We start from the raw sequence: 19,661 nt of genomic DNA, 5'->3' as shown, positions 1-19,661 counted from the left end.
ACCCAGGTTCGAGCCCTCTTCCACCTGCTGGGGGGTGGGGACGGTAATTCGAAAGTGGTGAAACAGGTCTGTGTCTTTCTCTATTTCCCCCTCCCCTCTCAATTTCTTTGTCCTATCAAATAAAATGGGAGAAAAATAAAAGTAAAAATGGCCTTCATATATGTATATGCAAGAGAGAATACTAGGGTATCACTCCAGCACATGGGATGCCAGGGATCAAACTCAGGACCACTTGCTTTTAAATCTCTAGCCATTACTTTCTTTCTTTCTTTCTTTCTTTTTTTACTTGATAGACTCTGAGAATCATTCTGGTGTAGGTAATGTTGGGGATCAAGCTTGGCACCCTCCTGCTGCACCACTTCTAGCTGCTCTTATTTCCATTTTATTAGTAGTACTGTATTAGTATTTTGCCACCTCAACACTCTGGGGAGCTTTTTGTAACCACTTGATTTATTGGATAGAGATAGAGAAATTGAGAGGGGAGGGGAGGATAGAGAGGGAGAAAGGGAGACACCTACAGTACTGCTTCACCACTTGTGAAGCTTCCCCCTGCAGGTGGGGACCAGGGGCTTGAACCTAAGTCCTTGCACATTGCAACATGTGCATTCAACCAGGTTGAATTCCACCACTACCCAGTCCTTACCCAGTTCATTATTTCAGATAAGAGAGAGAAAGGGAAAGATGGTGGCACAACACCAGTGAGATGGGACCCAGGCTTGAGCCTGGGCTGTGTTCATGGCAACGCAGGCACACTATCTAGGTGAGCTATCCTGCCAGCCATTTAACTCCATTTTAAAGCTGGGACAGTAGAGACCAAGGGTGGCAAAAAGAGTTCCAAACCCACACAGACTGTTCACATGAATGCCAGCTTTGTTCTCTGGAAAGAGACCACTAGGCATCCTGTCACTCCAAGCCAGGAAGTGCCCGGAGATCCTCCCGAGTGATAGTGACAATAATAGTCACTCTGACAGGAAATCTGCCAGGCAAGCAGTGCACCAAGCACCTGGTACATGACTAACGACCTTGCTGGGTCATCAGGACACCCCATTATTATGGTCATCACTGTTTCCATTTTGCAGAGATGGAAAGCAAGGCCTGGAGAAGTGGAATTCCTGGCTCTGGGTCTCCGTGGGGGCGGGTGGCTCCAACCCAAGCTGTTGTTCTGAACCAAAGAGATGAGATGTCCCACCCTGGATCTGTTTGCTTCTGTTCTTCTGCTCATGTGAGTTGGAAAGTCTCTGTAGGGCTCCCTTAACCTCCCACGCCCTAGCCCACACCATGCCCAGGTCCCAGAACTAACCTCCAGGCACTTCAGCACAGAAACTCAACTGGTTCCACCAGAAAACACACAGGGAGTCAGATTCACAGCAAAGCCAGAAAGGTAATTTATTTAAGAAGCTCCAGGGGCTGGTGAGAGAGGGTGAGAGGAGAGTCTTCCTCTAGGCCACCCCTCCCCTCACCCTGCTCGTGCAGCTCTTAACGGCTGGAAGCACCTGACAGCTGAGATCAGGAGGGGAGGTTCTGGACCCCGCAGCGCATGTTAGCTGGAACGGCCAAGTCTGAAAGGAAAAGTGTCAGCAGGGCTGAAACTACAGGACAGGGCAGACCCTCCATGCCCCAGTTAGAAACCCAGAAATGCTAAGAGCCTTCTGGTTTGGAAAATAGTATTCCAGGCCCCCAGCTCCTTCAGACCCAGAGGTCCCCCAGCCCCTCCTCTCTAACTCCCAGGGGTCCAGGCACACAGTTGCTCACCCATCTTTTGAGGCCTGGGCAAGTTCAAGTGGTCCATGACGTTGACAAACTCCTCCAGACTGAGGGTGAGCCGAGGGTTCAGAGTCCGCTCCTCCTCCACGGTGGACACCGTGAGCCCTAGAGAGGCAGAACTGTCAGCAGATGGAGCCAGCGCCTTGGGCCACCTGGAACTACATTTCCCAGGAGGCCTCAGGGTAGCTCTCTGGCCTGGGTTCCTCCTGAAGCAGTGCCCCTCCTCCATGGGTATGATGGGAAATGTAGTTTATCACGGTCCCCTCTGCTCTAGACTCTGGGAAAAGCCTAAGCCTTTTGGGATCCTGAGTCTACAGTTTCCACACCCACACTCAGTGCACCTGAGAACCCAATCTTTTTGCCCAGAGGCATTTCTAAGATTTCCAGTCTCCTTGCCCTCATGAGGGTGAATGAATTTGCTGCTCCCTCCCAGATGGCAAATTGTCTCACGCCTCCTCCAGGAAGCCCTCACCATGGTAATCATGAGCCGGGTAGACCAGACACTCTCCTGGAAGCGTGAAGATCTTTTCGTGGACCGAGTGGTACAAAGTCTTAGCACAGCCTGTGGAGGGAAAGCTCAGAGGTCAGTGGTTCAAAAACACAGGAGAAGCTGTCCAGGAGGTGGTGCACTTGACTTTGAAGCATCAAGCCCAGTATTTGGTGATTCTGTGTGTGTGTGTGTGTGTGTGTGTGTGTGTGTGTCTGTCTCTCTCTCTTACTCTCTCTCCTCACTAATAAAGAAAACCTTTGAAATTTTTTATTTGAGCAGGGTAAGAATTTCATTCCTGAGACTCTTGAGTTCCCAGGTTCAGCCCCCAGCATCACTATCAGCCAGAGCTGAACAGGGCTGTGGTATGTATGTGTATATATCTTTATCTATCTTTATCCCTATATCTCTTTCTCATATAAATAAGTAAATATTTTTTTAAACAAGTTGTAAATTGAGGGCAGAGGCAAAACCCCCTGGAATGTTCTTTCACATTTTTTTTTTCCCCTCTTGGCCAACATCCTTCCATTTCACTGTGGTGATAGAAATAGACACTGGAGATTAGGAGTCTCAAAAACACAGAGACAAAATAAAGATGGGGAGATATCAAGAGAGGGAAGTGGAAGCAAGAAGCAGCCAGCCACACCCAAGCCAGCTCCCTGTGGCTCTGTCTTTCCTCTCTTCCAGTCTCTCCCTCCTCCTATCCAATCCAGAGTCAATCCCATATTGACAGAGGCAAACAACAGTTATCCCCCATCTGAAGAGGAACCCCTGAATCTGACTGCTCAGCAGCTGAGCACCAAGCATAGCACCGCCTCCAGCAATGAAACCACAGCATCTAGCAGCAAACCAGCCGCCCTATCAGCAGGCAGATCTATGTGCCCTGGAGCTGCTCAACTCCTGACTCCAGCTCCACAGGCCAGGAACCTCCAGCAGTTCATCTGGAGCTATTCATCTGGAGGTTTTTAAACATGTCCACAAATTCTTTGACACTTATCTCTTCAAAACATAACAGTCCTCCTTACCTTGCCTTAGTAGTGGCCTGGACTAAGAGACCTGCATCTAATCGATAACATCGATCGCAGATGCCAAGAGTTTTAACTTCTGAGACTGACTAGATCCTTTGAAAAAAGAAAGAAAAAAGAAAAAATTGGGGGTGGGGGTGGGGTGGGGTGGGCAGGTGGTAGCACACCGGGTTAAATGCAGATAGTATATGCAAAGTACAAGGACCGGCACAAGGATCCCAGTTTGGCTCCCCACCTGTGAGGGGGGGGTCACTTGCAAGCGGTGAAGCAGGTCTGCAGGTGTCTGTCTTTCTCTCCCCCTCTCTGTCATCCCCTCCTCTCTCCTTTTCTCTCTGTCCTATCCAACAACGATAGTAGCAACAACAATGGCTGGGTAGAGAGTACAGTGGTTCTGCAAAGAATTTTCTTTTTTCTTTTTTTTTTTTTTTTTTTTACCAGAGCACTGATCAGCTCTGGCTTATGGTGGCTGGGGGGTTGAACCTGTGACTCCAGAGCCTCAGGCATGACAGTCTGTCTGCATAACCATTATGCTATCTACCCCCACCCTGAAAAGAATTTTCACGCCGGCAACTCTGAGGTCCCAGTTTCACTCCCTAGCACCAACCAAAGCCAGAATTAAGCAAGTGCTCTGATGAACAAAAGGGAGAGAGATCAGAGAGAGAGAGAGAGAGGGAGGGGAAGAAAGGAAGCAAAGCAGTTGGGGAATAGCTCAACTGGTAGAGCATCAGACTTTCATGCCCCATGTTCCTAGTTCAATTCCTGGCCTCTCCACGTACTGGAGTGGAGCTCGGGCTTGTGTTCTGTATTTCTCTCTATCACATGTGAAGCACTCTCTCTCTCTCTTTCTCTCTCATGTGTTGTCAAATACATTTTTTTTTAAGTTTTAATCTAGGGGTGGCCCAGGAGGTAATCATACAGTGAAAGCAGCATTAGACAATGAAGCCTGAGGCCCTGAGTTTGACCCCCAGCAGCACATGTAGTAGAATGATGCTCTGGTTCGCTTTCACCACCCATCCACTCTTTCATTTGCACATTACTATTTTTTTTTAGCTTATTCATATGTTTTTAAATACAGGATTTGAGCCAGGAGCTAGCTTAACCGTATGCACTGCACAGGCCACAGAGATACTCTGGTTGTCTTTCACTCATAAATAAATGAATAAATAAATTAATTAAATAGTTCTGAGTCAAATCAATTTTATTATTTTAATTTAATTTAAAATTTTTTTTTTTTTGACCGGAGCACTGCTCAGTTCTGGTTTATGGTAGTGCTGGGGACTGAACCTGGGACTTTGGAGCTTTGGGCATGAGAATGTCTTTGTATAACCATTATGCTGTCTGCCCCCACCCATTAATCAACCTTTAAAAAGAAAACAAAATGATCTCCAGCTGGGAGAGGGGCCTATAACCTTGCTGGAAATCTGTTCGTCCACACCCTCGGATGAGCAGGGCATCTCCAGTGAAGGCCATGCTGTGGTCATTCAGGACAAAGGTGACACAGCCCGGCGTGTGGCCAGGGCTGGCCCGAGTCTCCAGGGTCTGGCAGGGAGAGAAAGGACATTCAGTCACCAGAAAGGGATGGATGGACCCTCAAGGTTAATGTAGCCCCCCAAGCCCTGACCCTACTCCAGGAGCACAGCTAGCAAACTCGTATTCTTTTTTTTCCCTTTAAAATATTATATATTAATAACAAGAGAGAAGAGCGAGGGAGAGAGAGAAGGAGAGCACATCATTCTGGTACATATGACGCCAGGGCTTGAACTCAAAACATCATCGTGAGAGTCCAGTGCTCTATCCACTGCATCACTTGTTTTTTTTTTTAATATTTATTTATTTATTCCTTTTTGTTGCCCTTGTTGTAGTTATTATTGTTGTCATTGTTGGATAGGACGGAGAGAGATGGGGAAGACAGAGAAGGGGAGAGAAAGATAGACACCTACAGACCTGCTTCACCGCCTGTGAAGCGACTCCCCTGCAGGTGGGGAGCCGGGGCTCGAACGGGGATCCTTACGCCGGTCCTTGTGCTTTGCGCCACGTGCACTTAACCCATTGCGGTACTACCTGACTCCCCCACTGCACCACTTCTAAGGCTGTAAGGCTGCTAGGTAAACTTCCAAGAAAGAAATAAAGAAAAAGAAATAAAGGGGAGTCGGGCTGTAGCGCAGCGGGCTAAGCGCAGGTGGCGCAAAGCACAAGGACCGGCATAAGGATCCCGGTTTGAACCCCGGCTCCCCACCTGCAGGGGAGTCACTTCACAGGTGGTGAAGCAGGTCTGCAGGTGTCTGTCTTTCTCTCCTCCTCTCTGTCTTCCCCTCCTCTCTCCATTTCTCTCTGTCCTGTCCAACAACGACAACAACAATAATAACTACAACAATAAAACAACAAGGGCAACAAAAGGGAATAAATAAAATAAATATAAAAAAAAGAAGAAAAAAAAAGAAAAAGAAAAAGAAAGAAAGGGGGCGGATGCAGGCAGTGGTGCACCCGGTAGAATGCATATGTTATCATGTGCAAAGACCCAGGTTCAAGCCCCCAGTCCCTACCTGCAGGGGGGAAGCGTCACAAGTGGTGAAGCAGGGCTGCAGGTGTCTGTCTGTCTCTCTCCTTCTCTATCTCCCTCTTCCTGCTTGATTTCCCACTGTCTCTATCCAATACAGTATTAATAGATAAATGAAAGAGAGAGCAAAAGAGAGAAAGAAGAACAGAGGGAGGAAAGAGGATGGGGGGAGAGAAAAGCTGGAGTCCCAGACTCAAAACTTACAGCTGAAAAACTTCAAACGAGCTAAAGGCAAGAAAATACAACACTAAGGGGGCCGGGTGGTGGCGCACCTGGTTGAGTGCACATGTTATAGTGCGCAAGGACCCAGGTTCGAGCCCCTGGTCCCCACCTGCAGGGGGAAAGCTTCACAAGTGGTGAAGCAGGGCTGCAGGTGTCTCTGTCTCTCCATCACCCTATTCCCTCTCAATTTCTGACTGTCTCTATCCAGCAAATAAAGATTTAAAAAAGAAAGAAAGAAAATGCAACACTAAAACATAAAGAGAAGGGTAGTGCAGCGGGTTAAGCGCAGGTGGCACAAAGCACAAGGACCGGCATAAGGATCCCGGTTCGAACCCCGGTTCCCCACCTGCAGGGGAGTCGCTTCGCAGGTGGTGAAGCAGGTCTGCAGGTGTCTGTCTTTCTCTCCCCCTCTCTGCCTTCCCCTCCTCTCTCCATTTCTCTCTGTCCTATCCAACAGTGATGACATCAATCATAACTACAACAATAAAACAACAAGGGCAACAAAAGGGCATAAATAAAATAAATATTAAAAAAAACATAAAGAGAAGGAGTCAGGCAGTAGCGCAGCAGGTTAAGTGTAGGTGGCACAAAGCGCAAGGACCGGCATGAGGATCCCGGTTCGAGCCCCCGGCTCCCCAGCTGCAGGGGAGTCGCTTCACAGGCGGTGAAGCAGGTCTGCAGGTGTCTGACTTTCTCTCCCCCTCTCTGTCTTCCCCTCCTCTCTCCATTTCTCTCTGTCCTATCCAACAATAATAAGCATAACAATACAACAAGGGCAACAAAAGGGAATAAATAAATATTTTTTAAGAAGCACAAAGAGAAAGGAACATCTAATCTCTGGTTTGGAATCAGCACTGCTATGTGATCACTAGAGTCATGAATCACTGGAGTGGCCTGGCAGGTGGCACTGTGGTTGGATCACTGACCTTACAAGCACCAGATCCTGGGGTCTGTCCCTGGCTTCACATGTGTCAGAGTGATGCTTTGGCTCACTCCCTCTCAATCTCTCCTAACGAATAACTAACGGGAATGGGGGAAGCTCAACGGTACAGTGCATGCTGTGCGTGCAGAGGTCCTGGGTTCCGGGAAGTGACAGCGGACAGGATAAGGGCCTGGCATAGGCATCTCTCTCTCTCTCTCTCTCTCTGTCTCCACCATTCCTTTCAATTTTTCTCTCTCTCTTTCTCTTTTTTATCACTACTTACTTACTGGAAAGAGATGACCTGAAATTGATGGGAAGAAGAGAGACAAGAGAGACACCTGCAGCCGTGCTTTACCACTTGTGAAACCTCCCCGTACAGGTGGGGGGTTGGGGGCTTGAACCTGGGTCCTTGCGCACTGTAATGTGTGTGGTCAACCAGGTGCGCCAACACTCAGCCCCCTCAATTTCTCTGTCTCTATCCAAAATCAATAAAATAAAATATAGAAGAGGAAGAGAAGGAAAAGGAGGAGGAGGAGGAAGAGAAGAAGAGGGAGGACGAGAAGGAGAAGGAGAGAAGGAGAAGAGTGAGAAAGAAATGGTTCCAGGAGCAGCAGAGTAGCCATGCAGGCACTGAGCCCCAGCAATAACCCTGGTGACAATACAAAGAAATAAATAACAGGAGAGAGGCCTGGGAGGTCGTGTAGTGGATAAAGCATTAAACTCTCAAGCATGAGGTCCTGAGTTCAATCCTTGAGACCCCGTTATACCCCAATGCCAGGTGTCTACTAAGACGCACTTACGGAGCTAAGCACAACGCCGGCAAGAAGCAGTATCGATCTGTTCACCGGTATCAAATAATTATTATTAGGCAGCACAGAAACATCTACTCTCGGGCTTAAAGCTATAAGATGTTTCAGAAGGGATTGCTAAAATAGCTTACTTGGATAGATGTGCACAACCCACATTCAAGCCTGGCTCCCATCTGGCTGGGAGGTCTCTCCTATCTCTCTCTCTCTCTCTCTCTCTGCCTCTTTCTATATACATAAAATGAGATCTATGGAAAAAGAGGAAGGAAGGAAGGGAGGGAGGAAGGAAGGTGCAGTAGGGCCGGAGAGAAAGCATGATGGTTTTATACAAAAGACAATCATGGGGGCCAGGTGGTGGCTGACCTGGATGAGTGCACATGTCACAATGCACAAGACCCTGGGTTCAAGTCCCCCAGCTCCCACCTGCAGGGGGAAAGCTTTGCGAGTGGTGAAGCAGGGCTGCAGGTGTCTCTCTCTCTCTCTCTCTCCCTGTCCTCCCTTCTCTCAATTTCTGGCTGTCTCCATCCAATAAATAAAGATAATTTTTTAAATTTATTTTTTAAATATTTATTTATTTCCTTTTGTTGCCCTTGTTGTTTTATTGTTGTTGTTGTTATTGATGTCATTGTTAGGACAGAGAGAAATGGAGAGAGGCGGGGAAGACAGAGAGGGGGAGAGAAGGGTAGACGCCTGCAGACCTGCTTCACCACCTGTGAATCGACTCCCCTGCAGGTGGGGAGCCGGGGGCTCGAGCCGGGATCCTTACACCGGTCCCTGCTCTGTGCACCACCTGCACTTAGCCTGCTGCGCTACCGCCCGACTCCCAAATGAAGATAAAAAAAAAAAAAAATAGACATAGATACCTGAGGATCTGAGGTCTGGGGTTTGATCCCCAGCACCACCAAAGCTCCCCTCCATAAGCCAGAGCTGATCAGTGTTTTGGCCTCTTTCTCTCTCTGTATCTCTCTCTTAAAAATAAATCAATACACTATTTTAAAAAGTAGTGGCCTGGGAAGTGACACAGTGGGTAGCACTGGATTCAAACACAAGGTCTCAAATTTGAGCCCCAGAATCACATGTGCCTGATGTTCTCATTGTCGCATACATAATAGTCTTTACAAAAAATAATAAAATAAAAAAATAAAGAGCTAGAGGTCACCTAACGCCACAGGCTCCAGTGTCGCTGAGAGACTTGAGCGATTTCCTCAGCTGCACAGTACTCTGCAGGGATTAGGCCGAACTCCACATTCTTACATGAATCCATCCTTCCCTGCCACCGTGAAGCAAACACATGGCACGGCCTGGCAGCTGTTCTGTCACCTGTTTCCTGCTCCTGCAGCCCCACAACCACCTTCAGGGGCTCCATACACACAAGGCACCGCAAGCCCGCGGCTCGCTGACAGGCAGTTTCTGTGGTCCATGCTGCCCTCTGGTGGTCGGTCAGTGTGCGCTCAGCTTCTTTCCCATTTGGTCAAGTTTATTTTTTACATTTTGTTTCTACTGATAAATTGATTCATTCGTTCTTCCATTCATGCATTTTTTTTTCATTTAAAAATACTTTATTTATTTATGTATTAATGAGAAGGCTAAGAGGAAAGAGAGAAAGAACCAGATATCACTCTGGTACATGTGCTTGCTGCCTGGGATTGAACTCGGGACCTCATGCTTCAGAGTCTAGTGCCTTAGCCACCGCGCCACCTCCCGGACCACTTTTTTTTTTTTCATTTTTATATAAATTTCTTAAGATCTCATTTATTTATTAATAAGAAAGTTAAGAGGAGAGAAACAACCAGACACCATTCTGGTACATGTACTGCTGGGGATAGAACTCGGGACCTCAAATTTAAAAGTCCAATGCTTGGGGGAGTTGGGTGGTAGTGCAGCAGGTTAAGATCAGGTGGCACAAAGTACAGGCACCGGAGTAAAGATCCCGGTTCGAGCCCCCAGCTCCCCACCTGCAGGGGAGTCCCGTCACAGAGGGTGAAGCAGGTCTGCAGGTGTCTATCTTTCTCTCCCCCTCTTGTATTCCCTCCTCTCTCCATTTCTCTCTGCCCTACCCAACAACAACAACACCAATAACAACAACAATAGTAACTACAACAATAAAAAAAAAGGGCAACAAAAGGGAATAAATAAATATTAAAAAAAGAAGAAGAAGGAGAAAGTCCTATGCTTTATCCACTGCACCACCTCCCAGACTACTTGTAATTTTTTTTCTTACCAGAGCACTACTCATATCTGGCTTACGGAGGTACAGGGGATTGAACCTGGGCCTTTGGAACTTCATGAAAATCTTTTATGTGAAAACAATTGTTTGTATTTTATTTATTTACTTATTGGATGGAGACCACCAGAAATTGAGAGGGAAGGGGTTGATAGAGAGGGAGAGAGACAGAGAATACTGCAACACTGCTTCACCACTTGAAAAGCTTTGCCCCTGCAGGTGGGAACTCGGGGCTTGAACCTAGGTCCTTGTGCATTGCAGCATGGGTGCTCCACCAGGTGTGCCAACACCCAGCTCCAGAACACCTTTATTATAAAATATTAACCCCCCAATAAAGTGTAGGGGATATATATATGCACATATGCATATTTTTGTGTGTATGCACATATCACACATATATATGAAAGTCTTTTGCATAACCATCATACAATAGCCCTGGCACTGTTTCTCTCCTTCCCTCTTTCCCTCCCTCCCTTCTCCAACAGGGCTTTGCATGAACTTTGTACCTGTGTGATTCTCAGGTCCTGGTTTATTTTATTTTATTTTATTTTATTTTATTTTATTTTTATGAGAACACTGCTCTGGTTAATGGTAGTGCTGAGGATTGAACCAGAGACCTGGAAGACCTTGGAAACCGAGACTTGAACCCATAACCACTATGCTGTCCCCCTGTTCCCAGGGATTCTTTTTCTCTTCTCTAGCTAGAGGACAGAAGTCAGAGAGAGACCGCACTGCCCCACTGCTCAGGAAGCCTCCCCCTTGCATGGTGCTCCCAAGTGGTGGCTGGGGACTAGAACCTAAGTCCTCACTCATGGTAAAGAGCACAGCCCACCCATCTCCTGGCCCCAGCAAGTTTATTCTTCTACTATGCACTGGCTTAAACACCCACTCTTCCTCACCTTTATTTTATTTTATTTTATTTGTTTCACAAGGTAAATAGGTAGGTAGATAGAAATGGAAGAGAGAGGGAGTCGGGTGGTGGCGCAGCGGGTTAAGCGCAGGTGGCGCAAAGCGCAGGGACCGGCGTAAGGATCCCGGTTCGAGCCCCCGGCTCCCCCCACCTGCAGGGGAGTCACTTCGCAGGCGGTGAAGCAGGTCTGCAGGTGTCTGTCTTTCTCTCCCCCTCTGTCTTCCCCTCCTCTCTCCATTTCTCTCTGTCCTATCCAACAATGATGACATCAATAACAACAACAATAATAACTACAACAAGGGCCACAAAAGGGAAAATAAATAAATATAAAAAAATTTAAAAAAAAAGAAATGGAAAAAAAGAGAGAGCGAGAAAGAGAAGAAAGCACACTTCAGTTTCGGCATATGGAGGTGCCAGGGACTGAACACATGCGTGAAGTCCAAGGCTTTACCCACCTGACGGCATTTAGGGCAGCCGATTCTTGCCTTCTAAACTCAAAACCCCACATGTCACTTTACATTCTAGCTAATTTATCTGAGCCGTCACTAATTAACCTTCTTCCTTTCTTTCTTCATTTCCTCTGTGACTCATTAATAAAGAAATATTTTACGTGCCAAAATACCTCAGCTGAGAGAGTGTCAGACTGAAGAAATATTTTGGGGGCTGGGTAGTGGGCACCTGGTTGAGCACACATGTTAGAAGGATCTGGGTTCAATCCCCCAGTCCCCACCTGCAGGGGGAAGGCTTCACAAATGGTGAAGCAGTGCTGCAGGTATCTCTCTGGCTCTCTGCTCTATCTCCCCCTTGCTCTCAGTTTCTGGCGGTCTCTAGCCAATAAATAAGTAAAGATAATAAAAAAAAATAAATATATTTTAGGGGGCTGGGCGGTAGCGCAGTGGGTTAAGCACACGTGATGCGAAGCGCAAGGACCAGCATAAGGATCCCGGTTCGAACCCCCGGCTCCCCACCTGCAGGGGAGTCACTTCACAGGCGGTGAAGCAGGTCTGCAGGTGTCTGTGTTTCTCTCCCCCTCTCTGTCTTCCCCTCCTCTCTCCATTTCTCTGTCCTATCTAACAACGATGACATCAATAACAACAACTACAACAATTTAAAAAAAAAAAAGCAACAAGAGCAACAAAAAAAAGGGAAAATAAATAAATATAGAAAAATAAATTAAAAAGAGGGGCCAGGTGGTGGTGCACCTGGTTAAGCCGCATTACTATGTGCAAGGACCCACCCAGATTCAAGCCCCTGGTCCCCACCTGCAGGGGTAAAGCTTCACAAGTGGTGAAGCAGGGCTGCAGGTGTCTCTCTATTTCCCTATCTCCCTCTCCCCTCTCAATTTCTTTCTGTCTCTGTCCAACAATAAATATATTTAAATGTTATTTTAAAAAGTACAAATATTATAGTGGTCCGGGAGGTGGTGCAGTGGATAAAGCATTAGACTCTCAAGCATGAGGTCCTGAGTTCAATCCCCAGGAGCACACAGACATAAAGTTCTGCAGCCTTATTGGAGAGCACTTCGGCAGCTCCTTAAAGTCTTCAGCACAGCATTAGCATGTGACCCAGCAATTCTGCTGTGGGATAAGCACCCAAGAGAAGTGAAAACATAGATCCACACAAAAACCTGCCGGAGGGCAGGGTAGGCAGCACAGTGATTATGGCTCATGCCTGAGGCTCTGAGGTCCCAGCTCAATCTCCAGCATCACCATGACCAAGAGCTGAGCAGTGCTCAGAAGTAATTTTTTTTCTAATTATACATAAAAAAATTTAGAGTCATCTCAAACCTCCCAAATAACCTAGCAAGTCCTACCAGATAGGAACGTTCTACTTTCTTTTTTTTTTTTAATATTTACTTATTCCCTTTTGTTGCCCCTGTTGTTTTATTGTTGTAGTTATTATTATTGTTGTTGTTACTGATGTTGTCATTGTTGAATAGGACAGAGAGAAATGGAGATAGGAGAGGAAGACAGAGAGGGGGAGAGAAAGATAGACACCTGCAGACCTGCGTCCCCGCCTGTGAAGCAACTCCCCTGCAGGTGGGGAGCCGGAGGCTCGAACCGGGATCTTTAAGCCAGTCCTTGAGCTTTGTGCCACCTGCGCTTAACCCGCTGTGCTACTGCCCGACTCCTACGTTCTACTTTCTGATAGTGGGAGAAACCTGTGCATCTAAATCTTTCAATAGTCATTCATTCACTGAAAAAAGCATTCATTCAGTTTAAGAGAGGGCTCTTGACACAGAACCCCAAGCCATGTCTAATTCCTCTGTGGCATTTCAATCCAAGAAATGCTTGTCAGCACCTTCGACTATAACATGCACATCAATGTATAATGCATTTTTTCACCCACTTCCAGAAAGAGGATGGAAATGCAAAGTGAAATTAAACCCTCTGATCCCATAATTTCTGACAAACATCCTGACTCAGAGGAACCTTCGCCATCTGGCAAAATGAATAAATAAGTAAAAAATAAATAGGTAAATGATTTTTAACCTCGGCAGTGAGTCCTCACCCTGTCACCTTACATTCTGTCCTCCAAAGTCTGCCAAACTTTGACATTTTTAGCAATAGTGAGGAAAAAAAAAAAAAGCCCTATCAGCTGATTCCCCTCCCACCACACACCCCTCACTGGGTCCAAATTCTGATCTGAAACCTGCTGATTCGGTCTGTAGCAAAGAAAGGAAGGAGAAGCGTAGGAAGCTTGCGCTCATTCTAATATGAGGCAATAGCCAGGCCGGGCCAAGGATGAGGCAAGAGGGACCTGGAGTGCAACCCTCCAAGAGGAGAGTGTGCCAGGTCCAACTGCCACCCCGCAGGGAGGGTGCTCCTTGCTCCATCCACAGCCAGGACCTGGAAGTCCCAGTCCTCCAGCAGCTTTTTCCGGAGGTGACCCACCCTCCGCTCAAGGAAACCCCAAGAGCGCTGTTGACTTAGCCGGCTCTGCCCTGACACACCCATCAGCGCCTCCCGCCGGGCTGCCCCACCTAAGCTTATCCCAGAAACCCAGGTCCCCAAGCCCCTCCGGTCCCCCCAGCCCCCCCCCCCCAACATCTCCGCCTGATTCTCAGGTCCTGTAAGGCTCGCCCGCCTCTCCTGGGTCGCCACCCCCCCCAGACTCACAAAGCGCCCAAAGTGGATCGGGTCTCCATCCTCCAGGTGCAAGTCGGCCTGCGCTCCGCTGAGCCGGGAGATGACGGAGCGACAGCCCGGGAGCAGCGAGCGGAGCAGGCCCGAGCCCGTGACGTGGTCCGCGTGGCAGTGGGTGTTCACTGGGGGGGCAGAGAGGAGGGGGCGGGGGGCTACTTCTCCCTCACACACAGGGTCCCCCAGCTCCTCTTCCATCAGACCCAGGGGTCCCCGGCTCCTCCTCCCACAGACCCAGGGGTCCCCCGGCCCCTCCTCCCTCACACCCAGGGGTCCCCCAGCCCCTCCAACCTCAGACACAGGGGTCCCCCAGCCCCTCCTCCCTCAAACCCAGGGGTCCCCCAGTTCCTCCTCCCTCAGACCCAAGGGTCCCCCAGTTCCTCCTCCCTCACACCCAGGGGTCCCCCGGCCCCTCCTCCCTCAGACCCAGGGGTCCCCCAGTTCCTCCTCCCTCAGACCCAAGGGTCCCCCAGCTCCTCCTCCATCACACCCAGGGTCCCCCAGCCCCTCCTCCGTAACCCCACTGGTCCCCCAGTCCTTCTGCCTCCGACGCAGCCCCTGCTGACCCCCACACTGACCGGCATAGAGCAGCCGCAGCCCCAGCTCCTTGATCAGCTGTGCGTCCCGCGGTGCCGTCTCCAGAACCGGGTCGATCAGAACTGCTTCTCGGGCCTCTCTGTCACCCAGCAGGTAGGTGTAGGTGCAGCTGTTGGGCTCAAACATCTGGGAGGAGAGTGGGGGCTGGTGAGGCAGCAGGGCCAGACTCGCGCCCGCCGGGGATCCAGGCGCCAGGCCGCGCTCGCCTCTCCCCGCGCCCGGGAGCGGGAGCCCTGCACGTTGCTGCTCAGGAGTCCCGGGTCCTTAGCTCCTTCCCTCTTCAGAACCAGGGCGCCCCCGCTTCCCAACAGCCCCTCCAACGGAGGGCGGGCCCCAGCACCCTCTTCTGCACATAAGTCCAGGCCTCCAAGCCAGAGGGGTCCCCAGATCTCGCTGAGCTCAGCCCCGAGCCTCTTTCTGCAAAGATCCAGGCTTGGGGTGGGTGGGTAGGGCTGGTGCACCCCCACCCCCCCGCCCGTTTAAAGGACCTGGTAGTTCTGCCTGCTGACCCCGCGGCTCAGAGATCCGCTCGCCGGCCCAGCCTGCCCGCACCTGCCGCAGCAACAGAGGCGCCCCCGGGCCGCTGCGCTGGCTGAGCTGGCGCCCCACGACCTTGAGAGCCGCTCGCGCCATGGCCCGGGAGGGAAACCAGGTTCCGCCGGGCCGCGCGAGCCCTAGCGCGCGCCGGGGGCGGGGCCAGGAGGGGCGGGGCCAGGAGGGGCGGGGCTACCTTAAAGGGGCCGCGCTGGCCAGGGTGCCACCTGCAGGACGGGGGACGCCAGAGACGGCGAGTCTGTGGCGTCCCCCGTCCTTTTTCTTTCTTTCTTCTTTCTTTTTTTTTTTTTTTTTAATATTTATTTATTCCCTTTTGTTGTCCTTGTTGTCTTATTGTTGTAGTTATTATTGATGTCGTTGTTGTTGGACAGGACAGAGAAATGGAGAGAGGAGGGGGAGACAGAGTGGGGGAGAGATAGACACTCCTGCAGACCTGCTTCACCACCTATGAAGCGACTCCCCTGCAGGTGGGGAGCTGGGGGCTCGAACCGGGATCCTTATGCCGGTCCTTGCGCTTAACCCGCTGCGCTAGCTACCGCCCCGTCCTTTTTCACAACTTTGACAGTGACTTTTTAAAAAGAGGTCTCGAGAGCAGGAGAGATAAGAGTATAATAGCTGGGAGTCGGGCTGTAGCGCAGCAGGTTAAGCGCAGGTGGCGCAAAGCACAAGGACCGACCGGCATAAGGATCCTGGTTCGAACCCGGGCTCCCCACCTGCAGGGGAGTCGCTTCACAGGAGGTGAAGCAGGTCTGCAGGTGTCTATCTTTCTCTCCCCCTCTCTGTCTTCCCCTCCTCTCTCCATTTCTCTCTGTCCTATCCAACAATGACAACAACAATAATAACTACAACAATAAAACAACAAGGGCAACAAAAGGGAATAAATAAATAAAATAAATATTTAAAAAAAAAAAAGAGTATAATAGCTATGCAAGCAGACTGTCATGCATGAGGCTCCGAGCTCCCAGAGTCAATCCCCCTCGCTATTGTAAGTCAGAAATTTAAGTGCCCTGTTTAAAAGGAAAAAAAAAAAAAAAGTTGGGCGGGAATAGATAGCATAATGGTTGTGCAAATAGGTTCTCAAACTTCAGGCTCCCAAGCCCCAGGTCCAGTCCCCTGCACCGTCATAAGACAGGCTGAGCAGTGCTCTGGTTTAAGAAAACAAAAAAAGTTATCATGCTCGAGTTGAACCTCTACTCCCCACCGGCAGGGGAAAGCTTCACAAGTTGTGAAGGAAGTACTGCAGGTACTCTATTTCTCCCTCCTCTCAGTTTAATATTTGTAACATTGGGTACTGTTTTTCTGTTCCCAGAGTCCGTCCTTGATCTAATCTAGTTAGACACACAATAAAAACAAAATATAATAGTTGTAACATTTATTGGGCACTGTTGTAACTACTTTCCATGATGACTGAATTTATCCCAGCAACGTTATAAGAGAAAAACGAGGCCAAGAAGGAGGAAGTGACTTGTCCGAGGTCACCCAAAGCAAGATTCCACACCAATCACTCAGGCAATCAATCAATCTGACTCCAAAGTCTTAACAGCCTCGCCTTAGATAAAGCTTCCAGGGCTCTCCAGAACCTGGAGTTTTCGAATTGAGGACGCACCCACGCAGATTTTTATGGGCACTTCATGGTCATGCCTACACTGGGCAGGAAAGTTCATGGTCACCCACAAGGGGGAGGGTGCCAAGCAAGCCACCTCAAGACCTGTGGCGCCAGGAACTCCACCCTGGGGCGGAGGTGCCTCCGGCCCTCTGGGATGGTCCCGGGAAAAGCAGAGGTGGGAGGGGCTAGAAATCATTGAATCATCCAATGGCGAAAGGCCCCAGGCAGATATGCAAATAAGCACCTATTAATGTGCTTCCCAGCCCCAGCCTCGCCAGGTGGACTCAGTAGCGGAGCCTGCACCTGGGGGAGGGAAGGCGCCTGTGCTGGGCGCTGTCTCAGGGATGTCAGAGTTTCTCCGTATTAACTCTTGTACAGGCTTAATTCCAGTCAGGCCCCCCACACCCTACTCCCCTTCCTGCGGCCCTTCTACCCTTAGTTCGTCTGTGCCCTCCAAGATGCCTGCCCGCCCCCCGCCGGCCGCCTTGGGCACGTCCGCCTGCTGACGCCCCACCCCCGCCCTGAAGTGGAGGTGCGGATGACCAAGAGGGCCGCTCTGGTGTGCTCCCGCCTCATCCTCGGGGGCAGGTGCACAGCTCCGTGAATGGCGCAGAACCCGCCCCCGAGGAGGAATCCTCCATAGGCGAGGCGGGCAGGGGTCCGACCCAGACTCCTGGGGTCTTCTGAAAGTGGGTTGGGGAGTGGACGCTATGGAGTCCTGATGGGTTCCGGAAAACACAAAGGAAGGGTGCATTGGTGCCCACATGACATTATCCGGAGGGGTGCATTCAGATGCTTGAGACGCGGCCACAGGGCATCCATCCAATAGGATGCTCTTAATATTAGCTTAGGCCCGCCCATTCCCGCTGCAAATAGGCTCGTTGCAAAGGAGTTGCTTTGCATAGCCCCGCCCACTGGGCACCCAAGCTCCGCCTGCCACCCAGCCACATTTTCTAGGTGCAGCCAGAGACTGGAACATGGTAATCCAGAGGTCAGACGGTGGTGCACCTGGTTAAGGACACACAGTACCATGAACAATGAACGAGGGCCCCGGTTCAAGACCCTGTTCCCCACCTGCAGGGGGAAAGCTTCAAAGCAAGGTTATGGGTATCTCTCTGTCTCTATCCCCAGCTTTCCTCTCAATTTCTGTCTCTATCCAGTAATATTTATTTATTTATTGGCAAACGCTAGAAGAAGAAGAATTTATTTATTTACTAATGAGAAAGATAGGAGAGAAAGAACCAGATACCACTCTGGTACATGTGCTGCCAGGGATTAAACTCAGGACCTCATGCTGGGGAGTCCAATGCTTTATCCACTGTGCCACCTCCCAGACTACACTCTGTCCAGTAATTTAAAAAAAGGTAATGACTCAGGAAGATGCTAGAAGGAAATACCTTAGCTTCTCTAGAAGCATTAAGTGTGAGTTTGTAGGCTAGAGCCCCTTTAAGGAGATGCATGGGGTTAAACATGGGGGAGGTGTTTCAGTGTGTGTGTGTGTGTGTGTGTGTGTGTTTTCCCCATGAGAGAAGGAAGGAGATGTCACAACGCTGAACCTTCAATGAGGTGGGACCAGGCTCAAACCTGGGTCCCACACAAGGCAAAGCTGCACAGTATCTAGGTTGATCTGGAGTGCTGTGCCAGAGGCCCGACCCTCAGAAGAAACAGAAACCAACCTCCTAGAGATTCCCAAGTGAGGAGAGCCGCTGCTCCAAACCAAGACGCATTTATTAAGCTTATTGTGTGTGTGCATGTGTGCGGGGGCACATGGCTGCTCGTCCTTCAGGCCTGGGGCACCACCCCGTAGAGCTGGTGGGGAAGTAATCTCTGCTTCTCATTGCAACTGTAGATCCAACGGGGGCGGACGAAGACCAGGGAGGGGTTGTCCATGAGGGCCTGCGGGGGTGGGGTGGGGGTAGGTGAAGAGGGGAGAGAGTGAGGCAGGAGGGGAGGGCAGGACAGGGTGCAAAGGCAGCTCTGGGCCTCCCTCTCCTCCCAGGACTCACCTCCTCAAAGCTGGGGTCCCACTCCTGGGCCGTGATCACGAACTGCACCCGGTCACTCATGTAGTCCTCGAGCTCGCTGGCGGGAGAGGAGGCAGAGACCACGTCAGGATGGCAGGACCTGGCTTCCCCTCCCCGTGACATCCTGATCCCTGAGTACTTTGTTTTCTTCATTGCCAGGGCTTCACAGCTCCAGGCTGACTTTATCAGATAAAAACAGAGACAGGGGAGTTGGGAGGCAGCGGGTTAAGCACACACGAGGCACAAAGCGCAAGGACCAGTGTAAGGATCCCAGTTGGAGCCCCCAGCTCCCCAGCTGCAGGGGAGTCGCTTCACAACTCCTGCAGGTGTCTGTCTTTCTCTCCCCGTCTCTGTCTTTCCCTCCTCTCTCCATTTCTCTCTGTCTTATCCAACAACAATGACAATAATAATAACTACAACAATAAAACAACAAGGGCAACAAAAGGGAATCAATATTTTTTAAAAATATTTTATTTATTTATTAATGAGAATGATAGGAGAGAGAGAAAGAACCAGACATTACACCGGTACATGTGCTGCTGGGGGTTGAACTCGGGACCTCATGCTTGAGAGTTCAGTGCTTTATCCATTGTGCCACCTCCCAGATCACAGGAATAAATATTTTTTAAAAAAGTCAAAAAAAAACAAAAAACCAGACAGAGGGAGACAGGGTTGAGTCTACAGCACCAAAGCTCCCTCCAGTGCAGTGGGGGCTCAGACCTGGGCTGGCTGTAAGCGGGAAGCTGCCATCTTCCCAGGCAAGCTATCTTGCTAGCACTCATCTTTTTTCTTTTCCAGAACCCTGTTCAGCTCTGGCTT

General features: G+C 49.8%; 2 protein-coding genes across 6 annotated transcripts in view; both read right to left on the bottom strand.

Annotated features, from left to right (window-relative positions):
• Nucleotides 1-1,361: 1,361 nt before the first annotated feature.
• On the bottom strand, nt 1,362-15,365 carry ETHE1 (ETHE1 persulfide dioxygenase). Of its 3 annotated transcripts, none has more exons than XM_007532884.3 (7): nt 15,210-15,365; nt 14,639-14,783; nt 14,037-14,185; nt 4,686-4,815; nt 2,237-2,326; nt 1,753-1,869; nt 1,362-1,559 (listed from the first exon to the last, which is right to left on the bottom strand). In XM_007532884.3, the coding sequence occupies exons 1-7, from the start codon at nt 15,288-15,290 to the stop codon at nt 1,507-1,509; spliced, it is 765 nt and encodes a 254-aa protein (XP_007532946.1). In that variant the 5' UTR covers nt 15,291-15,365; the 3' UTR covers nt 1,362-1,506. The 3 variants fall into 3 exon arrangements, with proteins under 3 accessions (XP_007532946.1, XP_016047952.1, XP_016047950.1); XM_016192466.2 differs by having other exon boundaries at nt 15,167-15,322; XM_016192464.2 differs by having other exon boundaries at nt 15,146-15,318.
• Nucleotides 15,366-18,528: 3,163 nt separating this feature from the next.
• Nucleotides 18,529-19,661, bottom strand: part of XRCC1 (X-ray repair cross complementing 1) — a 28,350-nt gene continuing 27,217 nt past the window's right edge. For all 3 annotated transcript variants that reach the window (XM_016192460.2, XM_016192461.2, XM_060186223.1), the window contains 2 exons: nt 18,825-18,900; nt 18,529-18,714 (listed from right to left, as the gene is read on the bottom strand). In XM_016192460.2, the coding sequence (XP_016047946.1) occupies nt 18,601-18,714; nt 18,825-18,900 (190 nt within the window). In that variant the 3' untranslated portion in view covers nt 18,529-18,600. The remainder of the gene's footprint in view (nt 18,715-18,824; nt 18,901-19,661) is intronic.

Source organism: Erinaceus europaeus, chromosome 2 (assembly GCF_950295315.1).
Source record: "Erinaceus europaeus chromosome 2, mEriEur2.1, whole genome shotgun sequence".
Lineage (NCBI taxonomy): Eukaryota > Metazoa > Chordata > Mammalia > Eulipotyphla > Erinaceidae > Erinaceus > Erinaceus europaeus.
The sequence above is the reverse complement of the archived record's forward strand: the minus strand, read 5'-3'. Positions and strand labels throughout refer to the sequence as shown.

Excerpts from the sequence above, each read along its gene's own strand:
- ETHE1 (XM_007532884.3), bottom strand. The coding sequence starts at position 15,290 with ATGGCGCGAGCGGCTCTCAAGGTCGTGGGGCGCCAGCTCAGCCAGCGC. Across the intron at positions 1,870-2,236 it reads CCCGGCTCATGATTACCATG|GGCTCACGGTGTCCACCGTG; the intron begins GTGAGGGCTTCC and ends CTGCCTCTCTAG. Across the intron at positions 1,560-1,752 it reads GCCCAGGCCTCAAAAGATGG|ACTTGGCCGTTCCAGCTAAC; the intron begins GTGAGCAACTGT and ends TTTTCCTTTCAG.